The following is a 16,200-nucleotide window of genomic DNA, read 5'->3' on the forward strand; positions in this document are numbered from 1 at the left end:
CACACACCGTGTCCTAACCATGTGTTACTTCCCCATCTAGCCGGTTTCAGGCTCTTGACGTCATATCGCATACTATCAAATTGTATTATGGCAAGTCACAGGGATAAAGAGATCATCTATTTAGTACCTCCTGGCTCCACGGGGGAGTTAATAAAGCATCACTGCAGAATGATATCTTACCAAACAAAATTTTGAGCAACTGTGGCACCATGCTGGTAACCATGACAGTTGCCATGAGGAGCCCTAGATCCATAGTGGGTCTCGTCAGGAGACAGGGAATGGCCACTCAGGACCCAAGGCACAGGGAATTATGGGAACAGATGGGGTGTGTAGCTTAGAAAGGCTTCAGTAAGGCACCAGAAGTCCAGCTAATAATATGAAGGACACACAGATGCATATCTAGTAGTCCACTCACTTAATTCTTCACTTAAAAAATACATATTCTCGTTTAAACGGTAAACTGACATACAATAGTTAAACAATAACTCAAAATGACACAGGACAGCCACATATGAAAGAATGAAACTAGACCATTCTCTCAGCCATACACAAAAATTAATTTTAAATGGATTAAAGGCCTGGATATAAGACCTAAAGCCACAAAATACTCAGAAGAAAACACTGGCAAGACACTCCAGACGTCAGCCTTAGAGGTGTTTGTGGGCCTGGACTCCAGCAGCGAAGGGACAAGCAGCAAGCGGGACTACATCAACCTACGACGCTTCTCACAGCAAGGGAAAGTGCTACACATCAACATAAAGAGGTTAAACTACTGACGGGAGAAGACATTTGTACATAACACAGCCAACAAGGGGTTAATTCTGAAAATACATAAAGAACTCACAAAACTCAACAATGAAAAAACGATCTTATTTGAAAGTGAGCAGGGGATCTGATTAGACGCTTTTCCAGAAAGGATCCACAGGTGGCCAACAGTCCCGTGACAAGATGTTCATCACGTCTCACTATCAGGGAAACGCAAACCAGAGCAACACCGAGACATCGCCTCACACCTGTGAGAAGGGCTATCTTCAAAGACAAGGAACGACAAGCAGCGGAGACGAGGCCCCTCGTGTGCTGTTGGTGGGCTCAGTAGCTGAAGTGGCCACGATGGAAAACAGTGTGCAAATTGCTCAAAAAATTAAAACTTAAAATCCCATGATACAGTTATCCCACTTCTCGTTATTTATCCAAAATATAGAAAAACGCTCAATCAAAAAGATATGTGCACCCCCATGTTCACTGTAGCATTATTTACAACAGCCAAGAACTAGAAACAAACTAAGCACCCATCAAATGACTTCCGTGGATTAAGTGGTGATATATGACCACGGCAGAGTATTATTCATTATTATCAAAAAGATGAAATCCTGCTATTTACAAGAAGCTGGATGGACTGGGAGCATATGTCACTGAATGAAGTAAACCAGACAGAGGGAGACACACACTATGATTTCATTCATATGTGATATACAAAGACACCCACGAGCTAAGTAAAAGAAAGACAACACAGACTTTGGGAGTGTGGGGTGATGGGCGGCCACCAGAGGGGAGGGAGCAGAAGGAAGGGCCAAGTGGGGGCAAGCACAGGCTGGAGAGGTGAAGGGTGGCTGGGACTCTGGGCGGGGAGTTAGCGTGGTACAGACACACGCGCCGAGAACACCAACCACCAGAAGCATGGTGCACGCCAGGTCACAGGGGTGAGCGGCCACGCAGCTGCCAGAAAGCAGCTCAGGCTCCGGCACCGCAAGCCCAAGGGTGCTCTTCCTCCACCACACACTGGGGCAGGGCATGTGCCCAGCGCATCGTTTGATGAAGAAATTAGGGTTGAAGAGAAACGGTAACAGCTCTAGTGTGGCTGCGACCGAAGCATCAACTTGTGGCGCTGGAGATAGAAACTAAAACTAGAGTTTTCCTCTTTATTTTCCAAGCACAGCTGATAAGATGACAGAGAGGACATCTGCCTCACAGTCAAGTTCATGGGAATAAAACACTGGGGTTTTGGACAATGATGAGATCAGTTTCCTCCAGTTACATAATTATTTGAAAGGGGCGTGTGTGTCCACAAATACATCCAGCAGAGCCACCCACATGACAACAGATGTCAACACTCCCCAGTGCTGTGTGGTCTCTCGAGGCAGCCTGTCTAATGTCTTTAAATGCACCTGAGCAGTGCTTCTGAGACACTGGATGGAGAACCATGTCTTTATACTGACCATCCAGATTCAGAACTCATGACACCATCCTCACTGTGAACACGCAACAGACAACAGGGCGAGCGCACCTCCGTCCAGAGAGCGGGCTTCCTTGCCGCGCTCAGCGTCTGCAAACGGACCCTCATCACTACTTCAGCATTACAACAATCACTAAACTTGCTGCTACCTTTTATAATTTAAGTGCAAATGAAAGACAGCACATTATAAAGTTAGCCATCTGGCCTTTTTTTTTTAAGATTTATTTTTTTTATTTATTTATACAAGCACTGGGTACAGTCAGAAGCATGGGATGGTGAGAGAATTCTGGCCTTTTTTGATACTGTTTCAATATAATTGTTTACCTTTGCAGCCTTGTGTATTTTCACCTTATTCATTTCAAACCACTATTTAGAATAGAGTCTGCAAAGGAGTCAGTGGCAAGAGTGTCCCGTGCCGGGAGAGGCACCCTACTGGGCAGGATACCCTTCAAGAGCAGGCACCACCGCTGCCTACACGCCCAAGTCCATCACAAAACACGGATGAGGTTCAATCACCATTTAATGGATTGACTAATTAATCATATACTATGTTAAAAATGCAAGCAGGTAGTTCTGTGTACATTTACATTTATTTTCGTTAATTAAAATTATTGTGGAGAAGCGTGGTTGTCCTAGGAGTGCGAAGAATATAATTCGGGTACTGTATGAAGACTTGCAAAAGCACAGAGAAAACTGCACAAAACATTCACGGCCGCGACCGCTGCCGCTCCACACCCGCGTGCGTCCTTAGTGCCCGAGCAGCAGGCACAGCCGCGCTCGGTCAGCTGCTGAGCAGAATGAACCGTACTTCTCTCTCTAACTTCCTTTACCTTCACAGAACTTTTGTGATGCTTCCCTGCTACTAAGAAGACAGAAGACTGTCTAAGAAGTTGGGTGACCGCGTCCTTTCCTTCCACAGACAGGAGCCCAAATCCCCACAGTCAGGATCTCCAGGCACCTTTCTGTCTTCTAAGTGTCTGTGTCCTCTGTACGCAAAACACGTGGTCAACAACGAGCCACCACTGGAAACTGCAACATCTTAGTTACTAAGCTTTATTCACTAAACTACTTAAAATACTGACGCTGGTTAATGCTATGAGGACTTTCATACTCTCCCACGGCTCGGCTTGGGAAGATGAAAATGTGAGCTACCAAAAATTAGAAGTAAAAGCTGAAACATCGTTTTCTCTAGGAGTTAAAACTTTTACAGCTAATTTACTCTCCTTACATTCACCCCTAGTTCCCTAAGTTTTCACAAATATTCATTACTGTGATCATTTTTATGTGATTTTTTAAAATTCAGGTACACAGACCCAAGGAGACAAAAAGGCTCTGCATGCTAGCATCCAATACTGAGCAAGAGCCCAAAAACCCCAGACATTAATTAAAATAGCTATTTTAATAACATGCTTTAATGGACAGTAGACGGCCCAAGAATGCTGCCCGGGAGCCCTAGGCACACACAGGCTTGTGGCTCCAGAACCTGAACTGTTCACTGTTGTGCCTGAAGAGTGAGAGCTACAGGGAAGAAACTGCGAGAACAGATCAATTAGAGAACTGAAAGCAAGAGGAGCCACACGAAGCCACAACAGCACTCAAAAGAGTGCTGGTCGCGTGGACGGAGGGCTGAGGAAACACACGAGGGACTAAGGCAGCGGAAGCGCCAGCAGGACAGGCAGGGTCTCCTGGGCGGGATGGAGGGACAGACTGCAAGACTTCCTGGAGGGAAGAGTCGTGAACAAATACCCTTCAATAGGCGAACGCTAACACAAACTGCGCTGCATCTGTACAACAACAAAAGGCTGTACTGACACATGAACAACTGGGCTAACCTCAGGTGTTGGGATGCACCAAAGGGGCCGGCTCGGGGGCGACGTGCTGTATGACATCATTTACAGGGCCTTTTTCCAGATGTTACAGTGAGAAGACCAAATCAGCGGCTGCCAGGGGCTAACTCGGGGGGAGATATGACTTTAAAGGGATAATGCAAAGGAGTTTTGGTGATAGAACAAGCAAAATCAGCCCAACAAATAAGAACTTCTTGGGGCTTTTAGTGAGAATCTTTGCTTCCAAAACTGCCAGACTCAATGAAAGATAAAAGATGATTCGGCATCTGTCTAGGTTTATAAGTACAGCACAAGAGCTTAAAAATAAAACCCCTTCCCATAGAAGGGAGGGACGGTGAATATTCACAGAGAGAAGAGGCAGCCTCAAGAAAAGGCTCGAGGAGCTGAGCGACTGTCTGCAGGGAGGAAGCGAAGCGGGGCGCAGGGGGCCTGAGTGTGCACTTCCTCTGGGACTGCATGTCAGCCAGGAACTGAGAGGCTGGCAGGCTGCTAACAGTGGAGTCTGTGGGTAACTAACTTGTCTCTGTCAGGATGTAGAAAGAAAGAGTCAATGAAAGTTTTCACTGACATTTTAGATTCTAGAGAAAGAACTGATGCATCAAGGATAACTGGGGGTTTCGAAAAGTCTGTAACCTAGAGAAATTGACAAACCAAGTCACAGATGTAATCAAAATTGTCAACTTGGGGGACAGAGGAGAACAGTTAGTTGCTAGCTGCCGGTGAGTGAAGGTGACAGGAAGACACAGTCACAGGGAACACAGTCACAGCCACGCAGGATGAATAAGTCCAGAGACCAGAAACATGCGTGGCAGTGAGAGGTGCAGGGTGAGCAGACTCCAGCCACGCCCCTCCTAGAAAAGACCGTGACACGTGAGGAGACCTACTGACTGCCAGGGCTGCACTGGCCAGCTCACCTGTGTATGCACATCAAATCACGGTGTCCACAAATACACGTTATTTTAATTTTAAATGTATTCAGTAAGATAAACATGGCATTATTATTTTTAAAAGAGTGAGGTTGGTCAAATGTGCTGTCCAACTGCTTATTTCCCCAAGTACCAAAAAGTCAGTAATGAGGGCAAAGGAAAATATATTACAGAACGCATTTTTTTAAAATTCAATATGTGTCAGACTTAACAGCAGTTTTATTAAAAATTACAGACAATTGAAAATGTTTCAATTACAACTACAAAAATTCATTAGCAGAAGTGTGTGAAACAAAACAAAACTCTATGGCAGATTAAAGTTGGTTGCAAATGGTGCTATTGCTCGCACCTGAGGTGGCGTCTCCTCCTCCTGCTGAACGTGGGCTGGCCAGTGGATGCCCCAAGCAGCAGGAACAGCACTGGAGATGCCAGGCGTCCCCACGAAGCCCCAGGATCCACAGCCGGGTCCTAACCGCCTTCTTATCCCACACACAAAGGCCCTAAGATGATGCCAAGTATGTTTGGGGTCCAGCCAGGTCCAGTCTGGTACCCATCCCATCAATACACCAAGTAGGAGATCCTGGGCCCTCCAGACCAGCCTTAGCACCAGTGAAGAGATTCAGGTGACCCCAGCTGGAGCTCACAGAGCTGCATGCTCAAGCCCTACAATCGGTGACCCACAAAATCCCAGCATGATGTCTATGTCTCAAACAATTATGTTTTGGGGTGATAAGCTATGCACCAATATAGAACTGAAAAATTATTTTTAAAATTCTAGTTCACACACTTGTAAATTACCACTGGATAAATGAAGAAATAAAAAATCAAAAAACAGATGAAGATAAACAAAAATAATGATACAATCTATCAGAACCTATGAGACACCTCAAAAACAGTACCAAGAGTACAAAGCAATCCCGGCCCACATCAGGAAACATGAAATAAACTCTTGACATCTCACTGTGAAACCAAGGCAACCTGAGGGAAGGGCCTGGGGTGGGGGCAAGAGGGGCCAGTGGGCCAAAGTTGAGGACCTGGTCACAGAGAGGGTGTGAGAGCACATATCTGTAGTGGCCTGGGCCTATTTTCCCCCCTCCCCCCAGGAGAAGATATGAAGATATCAACCTATTTTACCACAATAAACCTAACAGGGAAAACATACATAAATTTGTGTTTGAAAAATGTCTTCTTGCTAATCATAGACTACATATATATATACAGATGTGTGTCTGCTCCACTGTCTCCTCACTCTAGGACCCAAACTGTCCAAGCTGCGACCAACTCAAACACTGACACTGGAAGAAGGGTTCTGCCCTAATACAGGCATGACCCAATGTGATTTCCACCCACAACCCACCAAACACCACTCATCAAAGGCCGGGAACAGCAATTCCATCATGTATCCAGCAGAAGAGTCAGAACTAGTAACAGAGAGTCACACAAGTAATAGCCACCATAGGTATATACAGCTGTAAAATAATATACTAAATTCACTTTAAGAAATCTCAAGGGGGGCCTCTCTGGTGGTGCAGGCAGTTGAGCGCAGCGTGAAACTGTTCGCAGCCTCTATAGTGCCAGTTTGATCCCCGCTGGCCTCGGAGCAACCCACATGGCGAGCAGACCTCTCCTGTCGCGCCCGCTGATCCCCTCAGCAGTGTATTTTGTCAGTCTGCCTTCTCTGTTCCCTGCTCTGTTTCTGGTGGATCCTCTCACCCTCCCGCGCATCTGGCCTGTACTCCGGTTCTCATATAAATAAAATAAATCTTAAAAAAAAAAAAAAAAAAAAGAAAGAAATCTCAAGGGCCTCCCTGGTGGTACAAGGGGTTAAGCACCACACTGTGAAGCAATTTGCAGCCTCTACAGCATGAGTTTGATCCCTGGCCGGCCAGGGAGCAACCCACATGGCGCGGCAGACCTCTCCTGTCTCGCCCGCTGCTCCCCTCAGCAGTGTGTTTCAGTCAGTCTGCCTGTTCTGTTCCCCACTCTGTCCCTGGTGAATCCTCTCATTCCCCCGCATCTCTGGCCTGTACTCCAGCTCTTGTACACATAACTAAATAAATCTTAAAAAAAGAAAAAAAGAAAAGAAAGAAACCTCAAAAGAAAAAAAAACGACAGCTGAAGACAAGGCGAGTGAGGGACGAACTCTCACATGGAAAGAGAAGACTGGGACCAGCGAGCTGGACGGAGTGTGTGCAGGCTTCTTCCTGGTGCCGTGGCACAGGCGCCGTCGAGCATGAGCAGTGACAGTCGGGATGTACAGACAAGAGTTGTAACACTTTCTAGCGTAATGACATCATTAAAATTTCCAATCACCATTTATTATATCATAATTGGGTCAAAAGGAGCTAATTACAGTAACATACACGAGCTTCACTCCAATCCCACCCATTTCATCAAGCACACTGACAGAACAGAAGTAAAAACTAATGTTGAAAGTCCCCACCACCATTAGCAAATCAACAGGCCATAACTTCACATTAATAACTGGACCAGAAGACAGTCTACGAATTGTATGTGTGGTCTACCAGATTCAGGCATGAATCTACCAGATTCTAAGTGTCAAGTAACTAAGGAATCAAACCCTGTGCTTGGGGAGAGTTGAGGTGGGGACATGTTTTGAAACAGTCCAGGGCATCCTACACTTCTCAACAAGAGTATGACTGGACGCCGCTCGTGGACATGACTGAGGGCAGTCATAGAGCGGGCATGGATGGTGTTGAACACTGTGGGCATAACTATGCCGACAGATAAATCTGAGGCATTTCTGTGCTGCTGCACAGACAGTAACTATATTTTTCATGACCACTGATTAATAAATAGTTCATCAACCTATAAAAGAAAAGGCCTTACCTATAATATATGCATGTCAAATGACAAACAAAATGATGCTGGAAGCGACCAGAGTCCCAGCTGGATTAAAGGAGCACAGAAAGCACCACTCCATCTACTAATAAAATGCCAAACAAGCTGAAAAATCACCAGCTCTTTTTAGAACTGTAAAGAAAGTCAAGTCCTGGGGCAGCACTGGAAGCACAAACAGGCCAACCCATAGGATGGAGATGCCCTGAAGCAGAACCGCTAAAGGAACCAGCGCTGGGCTGGACACCTGAACTGGGGCTGACAATTCATCTGAGAGAAAAACTCCAGGGAGACCCCACACACTTGTAGCTATACCTGCTGGAGCACTACCAAATTCTAAGTGCTGAATAATTTAAGAAAAATCCCCTGTGCCTGAGGGAGGGGGTGTTATGAAACACATCAGAGCATTCCACGCTCTGACCAAGGTCTGTCATTGCGATAAACTGTTACACCGGACCCCACCCTACTAGAGCTTCCTTAGAGCATAGTGACCCAGAGGTAGGGAAATATTCAACCCCATCCCTCTCGTCATCCCACCCCACCTAAAAGGGGAGGGGAAGACAGAAGCACACAGGAAGCTCACAGAGCAGAGGCAAAGATCGAATACAAGACTGAGCGCCACTCACAGCACTGCCCGGTGCTGCCCTCCAAGAGCTCAGCACCTGAGCGTCAAAGGCCTGTTACCCAGCAAACAAGACACTGAGAAATTCGAAAGTGAAAAACACACTAACAAGAATGAAAAATTCCTCAAATGAGCATCTTCTGAAATAGAAAACATCTCAACAGCAACCTTCAAAATGGTTAAAAAAAAAAAAAAGGAGGAAAAATGAAGACTGGAAAGAAAAAAAAACAAAACAGAAGAACATCTAAAAAGTGTGGGACAACGACAAAATGTCTGACATGTGCCCCGGAAATGCCAGAAGAAGAGAGAAAGAAACAGCAAAAAAAGTATTAAATAATGCTGAGAACAGCCCCAGAGTAACAGACAGCAGCCACCCACCAAGGAGCACCACGCAGGGGCTACACACAAATCACACAGGGCAGCGGGTGCATTCAGACCACAGGAAATCACAGGTGAAGAGGAAAACTGACCTACAGAGGAACAAACAGGCTATTGCATCTGCACAGAAGACAGCAGCACAGGGCACACCTGCTGATCCCACGCGACCACCTTCCCTGACACCAGAAACAGACACTGCATGGAAACAACACAGCTGCAGGCACTGTCTCACAAGCGCACATGCAAACTCGACGAACGGGCTCCAGCAACGTACAGAGCAGGTGTTATACACTATGGCCAAGGGGCTTTCTCCAGGCATGCAAGGATGGCTCAACGTGGGAACATCTATCAACTGTACTCCATCTAATCAATAAGCTGAGAGAAAAACATCACATGATCCCATGAAAAGGCATTTGACAGATTCAGAACTATCGTGACAAAAACTCTGAGTAGGGTAGGAATAAAGGGAAACACCCTCAGTTTGAAAAAGAATTGGTACCAAACCCACAACCAACACTGTTATTTCACGGTAAGAAAACACAAGCTTTCCCCCATCACCAGGAACATGGCAAAGATGTCCCCGCTCACGACTCCTTTTTGCCATCCTCTGGAGGGTCTAGTTAAGACAATAAGACTAGAAAGGGAAATGCAGGTACACTAACTGGAAAGAAAAAATAAACAGCCTTTGCCTGCAGATGTCATCAATGTAGAAAATCCAAAATAATCCACCAGAGTTTGAGGCTGCAGGATGTACACTAATATGAACAAGTGGAATAGGAAATATATTTAAAATGTCATTACACCAACACCCCTCCCAAAAAATGCAACACTTGTATAAATCCATCAAAATATGGGCAAGATCTGTATGATCCAAACTATGAAGTCTAATGAAATAAATCAAAGAAGAGAAACAAGTCGGTAACATCCCAACAGCCTAGTTTTTATGTCTCATCTGCTTTTTCCTTAGAAAGAATAGGGAGTCCGCAGAGAAAAATCACATGATCACAAAAGTGAGCTTTTAAATGGACTAAAAATTTATATTCAAATGCAGGCAGAGAGAACTGAAGATGGCCCTGAACAATACTATTGCTAAAGGGTGGTGAGCGCCGAAACATTCTGAGATGACACAGAGGCTGCTCCTGCAGCCCCTTTTGCTGGCGAAAGGGCTAACTCCAGTGAAAACATAAATTCTCATTGCAATTGGCTAAATCTTAATTGGCCAAGTATGATGAACTAGAACAAGTTTGCAAAGGCCTGATTATATAACGATTCCCAAAGAGAAACGGAATTTCTTTTCTCAAGTAACTAGTACTTCATTAAAGTTGATTTTATTCATAAAGGAAAAAGCACGGAGACGACGAACGGCCACCACCTCCAGACCGGGGAAGCTTCCCCACAGAGCTTAGCGCCGCAGCAGCCCTATTTGGGAGATACCTCGATGCTCACCCAGTGGCCACTTTACAGGACATGCCCCCTGACAGGGCCGCGGTGAGCAAGTGTGCTCAGATTACTGCACATCGCCAGAGCAAGGCGTGGAGGCAGGGGACGTACAGGAGACTTTCCAATAACCCTTGGATCTGGAGACTTGCAGAGGTGTTAACAGCGGGCAGTCACCTCCAGGGTGCTTTCAAATTGAGACACATTTATGAAACTCTTCTTAGCCTGGGGTTACCGGGAGGTTGACAGTTTTAACAATTATTAATTGTTCTTTACCCTTTCGTTGCTATTCTCCTTATGCGTTCACTTAAAAAACTGGACAAAGGTCTTTCCAAGGACAAAGACAGAGGAAAGACAAACACATTCAATTTTATTTAACTTTAGTATGAAAGGCCAGGATTAAAAAAAAAAACTATCTGCTCCTGTTAATGCCCTTCACACGTCACTGGCGACAACACAAGAAGCCAGTGCTAGCGCGGCGGCGGCTCAGAACACGTGAACAAGGCGAGAGTAGAAACGGGCATGGCTTCCATGAGTGCTGCTGCGATGCGCCTCGAGGGCTGCAGGCCGGGGCGGGGAGGACAAGCGAGACGATCCCCGGCCTCACAAGCCGAATGCCAAGAAGAAAGTAAAGCAGAGGCAGGGGAAAGTAAAGACGGGGCAGTGTTGGGGCTTAGACCGGCTGGTCAGTGCTGGTCAGGAAAGGTCTCTCTGAGGAGAGCAGTTCACTAAAGTAAGGAGTCAGCGCTGTGACTATCTAGGAGAAAGGTGTCCCAAGCAAAGACGACAAAACGTGTAAATATCTGAGGAAGGAATGGGATTGGTGGACGATGGGAATAGCAGGGAGGCCAGTGCGGCCAAAGCCCAGTGAGGACGGGAACAGAGGACAGCTAGTCAAGGTCAGTTAGTGCGGCTTAAAGGTCAAGGTATGGCTTTGGGTTTGATTTTAAGTTCACTGGCAGCTTCGGATGTGACGGGAGCGAGGGATCGGGCTAGCTACTATTGAAGACAGGGTGGGTGAGAGCAGCAAGGCTGTTCCTGCAGAGCCCATGGAGGAGTGGACGGGACGTGGCAAGTTGTGGAGTGCAGCAGAGGAAGAGGTAAAAAGTGGCTGAATCCAGGACATGCTGTGAAAGTAAAACCCGAAGTGTTTCCCAACAGACCCCACATTTTCAACCTGAAAGACACATGACATCATTCACTGAGTTAGGCCCGCGGCCTCAGGGCCAGAATGATGTCTCTGTAGAGGCAACGTTGGACTTGAGCTCCTCCCCAGATAGCTAAGTAGCCAGCACATCGGTGACACTTAAAGCAACTGAACTGAAAGGCCACGTAAGGTGTGAGAAGGTGAGCGGAGCGAATGAGGGGAGACCAGCGAGGCGGGGACCACGAGAGTGCAGCAGTCTCAGCTCCACGGGGCTGAAAGAGGTTCACTCCCAGGAGGACCACGACAGCTGCAGTAGACAGAGATCTCGAGCTGGTCTTGGCAAAATGGGGTCCTGGGTGACAGGACAGTGACGAGAACACTCTGCAGCACGGGAAGAAGTCTGCCTGGGGCAGGTTCACCGGCAAAGGCCACGGGCTCCGGGTTTTTTGCTAGAGAAGGGCAGCGAAGTAGAAGGGTAGCTGGGCAGGGGTGCCGGAGAGGCAGCTGACGCACATTGCCAGAGAGGAAGGTGCCAAGCCTGCAGCACACGAGAGGGCAGCAGGAGAGCCGCCTTGGTCAGCCCAGAGACCCACCCTCCTCACCAGCAAGGGAGGCAGGAGAAGACGTGATGGATGTGGGGTTTCTCCTGATGGCCTCCTTTTTACTCTTCTCTGACATAAGCAAGACCATCAACTGAAAAATGAAAGGTGGAAGGAGGTGTCAGAAGCTCGGAGGTAAGGCAGGCAGGGAAAGAAGCGTCCTGGGGCAGGGAGAAAAGAGCGGAGTGAGTGGCCATCGTGACCCCTTGAGACCCGGGGCCAGGCCTGGCGTGACCGTCAGGATGTCCACCTTGGTCTCCAGCCACTCTCCGCCGCCAGATGCAGAGTCAGGGTTGTGCTCTCAAAAACAGAACGGTGGGCAGGTGGCGACAGAGTTCAGGGAACACAGGAGAATGAGCTGAGCGACGGGCAGAGGATCCAGTGAGGAAAGGAGAGGGGCCAGTCCCGCGGCGAGGCCGCTGGATGCGAGGACCGAGCGTGGGCCCTGAACCATGAGGTGCAGATACTGGCAGAAGAGGAACGCCAGAGGGTAGGCTGGCTGCAAGGGAGATTCTGGACGTGCAACAGCAAGAGCCCTGCTAAGAGACACAGAGCCAGGCAGAGGTCCAGGGCGGGATGGACGCGGCTGGGACCAGGGCCCTCAGGGAACTCAGAGAGCCAGGAGTTCTGGTCATCAAGTAGACACGAAGACTGAGAATGGGAGCAGCAGAGAAGAGAGTGGCGGGGCTAGCCCTTCAGAAAACGAGGGAGCGCACCCAGGAAAGTCGCCAACAGCAGCAAAAAGCTCAGTCTAAAGAAACACGAAGTCACCCACACAAGGAAGAGCCACTGAAAGACTCCCCACCAGAAGCGCAGTACTCCACACAGACAAAACAAGGAGAAACACCACATGACAAAGGACAGCTGGGACTACGTCGCTCCAGCGCTGAGTCACGTAGACACGGACATCGTGGAGGGTGAAGGCAGGACGCTGGGCCCCACCTAACCAGACCCTTCGGAAAAGAGGGGTCTGGACTGCGGGACGTGTGAATTACAGCTGTTTAACAGCAACTCATTTGACAACCAAAAGTATTTTGCAGGTAATTATTAAACGATACAGCAAATCCGAACTTTCCTCTAAGAGCTTCACTTACTCTGCAGGCATCAAGGAGGAGACACCCACTTCAGAGAGGAGGCAAATTTTCGCCGTCCCACAGCTGGGGACACTGACAAAGATGGCCCCCCACAAGGGCAACCTCTCAAAGCAAATGAAATCTACAGCCTTCAACGATGCAGTAGCTACCTGGGGCGCCTTCTCTACTCTGTGCAAGTGAACATTACAAACAGGATTCTGCAAGGCGCCAAAAGTCCAGCTATCCAGAAACTATTTGATTTGGCTTAACCTCCCACTCCACGATAATATTCACTCCGGGAACACAGGTTTAGCTCACACACATACGGAACAACAAAGTCTTAAACAAACACTGGAATTACTGTTCATTCCAGTTTTAATTTAGCTTTAATAAAATACTTCTCTACAGATACTAAACAATTTCTACTAACTCAGAGCAGGCGGGGGGGGGGGGGACTTAGCATTTTACTTTGTCATCATTTATCAAACTATTTCAGCAGACAAAAATTTCAGAACTCAGCATATAGACAAATGCTAGCTATAAAAATTGTGTACATTTTAAAAATTTTCAGTAAGTGTTGATACCTGTTTCCATAATAGTTTCTGTTTCTGCTGTCTCCAGCCCATCCATACTGTCTTCATCTTCCACTGTAGTTTTTCCTCTACTACGAGGCCTACAAAGAAATAAATATAGTTAAATGCTAAAGTTTAAGGTTCAGAATTATACTCACATAGTGCAGAAGCTGAAGGTATACAATATAGCCTGGACAATTTTTCCTAATATTAAAATTCATAGTGTAAAGCCAAGAACACCCCTTTGCACACGCACGCATACACTTCTCAGATAGGGACAAAATAGAATTAAAATACATATTCAATTAATCCAAAACAGGCAGGAAAACAATTTTAAAAAGGGGGGGGGAGGGACAGAGATGGACAAATGCAAAACAATGAGCAAGAAGATACATTAACTTAAACTCATCTACATCAAAAAACATTAAGTGCCCATGGTCTAAACACTGTAATTCAAAAGCAAAGATTTTCAGGGCCTCCCCGGTGGCACAGGGTTAAAGTTTCAGCGCTATCAAGCTGTCCCTGTGGATCCCTGGCCAGGGAGCTGACCCATATGGCACAGCAGACCTCTCCTGTCTCCTCTCAGCGGTGTATTTCAGTAGATCTGCCTGTTCTGCTCCCCACGGTCTCTGGTGGATCCTCTCACCCCACCTTCACCCCCTCCCCACACCTCTGGCCTGCACCTCGGTTCTTGTTTGCATAAATAAATCAATCTTTAAAAAAAAAAAAAGCAGGGCCTCCCCTGGTGGCGCAGCAGTTGAGCACTGTGCTGCGAAGCTGCCCGCAGCCTCTGCAGCACCCTTTCAATCCCCGGCCACCAGCGAGGGTCCCACATGGCGCAACAGACCTCTCCTGCCGCGCCCGCTGCTCCCCTCAGCAGTGTATTTCGTCGGTCTGCCTGTTCTGTTCCCCGCTCTGGCTCTGGTGAATTCTCTCACCCTCCGGCGCTTCTGACTGTACCCAGTGCTTGTATAAATAAATAAATAAATCTTTAAAAAAAAAAAAAAAAAAAGGCAAAGAATATCAGACTAAAACAGGCAGGACCCATGATGTACAGTCCATACAACATATACCTCAAATATAAAGACCCTTCTAGAAGAAAAGAAAGCTACAGGGACTGTATTAGTAAACAAAGTTGCCTTCAAATAAACAGCATAAGATTTACAGATAGATACTTTGTAATGATGAAAGCTTCAATTCATCAAGGAGACAACCATCATAATGCCTGCACAAACACTCAACTTTCAAAATACAGAAGGTAAGGAATTACACAGGTATACCCAACATACGCAGTAAGTGGCATCAGCACGCAGCAACATTAATAAAGACTGAGCAGCATTAAGGTGGACCCAGTGGACCCCCTTTACAGAGCTCCTCAACAACAGAACACCCACTCTCTTCAAACTCATGCTCTGCACCGCAGATGCAAAACAAAGTTCAGCAAATCCACAAAGACAAAGAATATAATCTCTGGTCATAATGGAATTAAATTGAAAAAGAAAGCAAAACAGATGTACACAATATACTCAAATATTTGGTAAAACAAAACAAAACAAAAACAAGAACACAAGTCAAGTCCCATAGTCAAGGGAAAAAATGACAAGGGAACTAGAAAATAACCTTCTACTAAATGAAATTGAAAACATGGCTTTTTGAAATTTTAAACTTCGGGTTAGCAGTGCATGAGGGAAATTCATAGTTGTAGATAGTTATGTCAGAAAATAAGAAAGCTCTCAACTCTAATAAAAATGCAAGCCTCCACTTTAAGGAATTAGAAAATGGGCAAATCAAACCCACAATAAGTAGAAGGAAAAAAATAATAAAGAGCAGAAATATAATATAGAAACACAGTAGTAGGCATTTTTTAAATCAACACAACCACAAGCAAAAAATAATCAAAAAAAGGGGAAAAGTCACAAACTAACAGAAAAATGCAACGTCACCACGAGTGACACGATGCACACTGAAAGCATAATGTAAAAATATTATAAGTGATTTTATGACAATAAATCAACAATTTAAATGAAATTAACAAAATCACTGGAAGGCAAAAATACCAAAAAATTACACTGGCTAGAAACAGAAACTCTGAATAGCAAAATACTCTTTTAAAACTGTGTAAGTATAAATTCTACAAAGAAAATTCCAAACTCTGATGGGTTTACTGAAATTTTACCAAACTTTTAGGAAATAATACCAATCCCACATTAGGTTCAGGAAATAATGGGGCAGGAGCATTTCTAACTCGTTCTATGAAGTCAGCATTATATTGACAGCAAAATCAGAACAGGACACTATGTAAACTGTTATCAATCATAAATGAGCCTATTTCATTGAATTAAAAAAGCATCATTCTGGGCCTCCCTGGTGGCGCAGCGGTTGAGCGCTGGGTTGCGAAGCCTCTGCGGCCTCTGCGACGCCGGTTCGATCCCCGGCTGCTCCCCAGCCACCGCAGGAGGGTCCCACATGGCGCGCAGACCTCTCCTGCCGCCCGCTGCTCCCCTCAG

At 46.3% G+C, this 16,200-nt stretch overlaps 1 protein-coding gene across 11 annotated transcripts in view; it reads right to left on the reverse strand.

Moving 5' to 3' along the window:
- Nucleotides 1–16,200, reverse strand: part of KMT2C (lysine methyltransferase 2C) — a 181,217-nt gene that overhangs the window by 122,132 nt on the left and 42,885 nt on the right. For 10 of the 11 annotated variants that reach the window (XM_037516187.2, XM_037516195.2, XM_037516170.2 and 7 more), the window contains exon 2: nt 13,706–13,794. In XM_037516187.2, coding sequence (XP_037372084.1) covers nt 13,706–13,794 — 89 coding nt within the window. Of the gene's footprint in view, nt 1–13,705; nt 13,795–14,540; nt 14,700–16,200 lie in introns of those variants that run through there. The other variant, XM_054692781.1, reaches the window with a different exon arrangement.

Source organism: Talpa occidentalis, unplaced genomic scaffold, assembly GCF_014898055.3.
Source record: "Talpa occidentalis isolate TD23 unplaced genomic scaffold, MPIMG_talOcc4v2.1, whole genome shotgun sequence".
Classification (NCBI taxonomy): domain Eukaryota; kingdom Metazoa; phylum Chordata; class Mammalia; order Eulipotyphla; family Talpidae; genus Talpa; species Talpa occidentalis.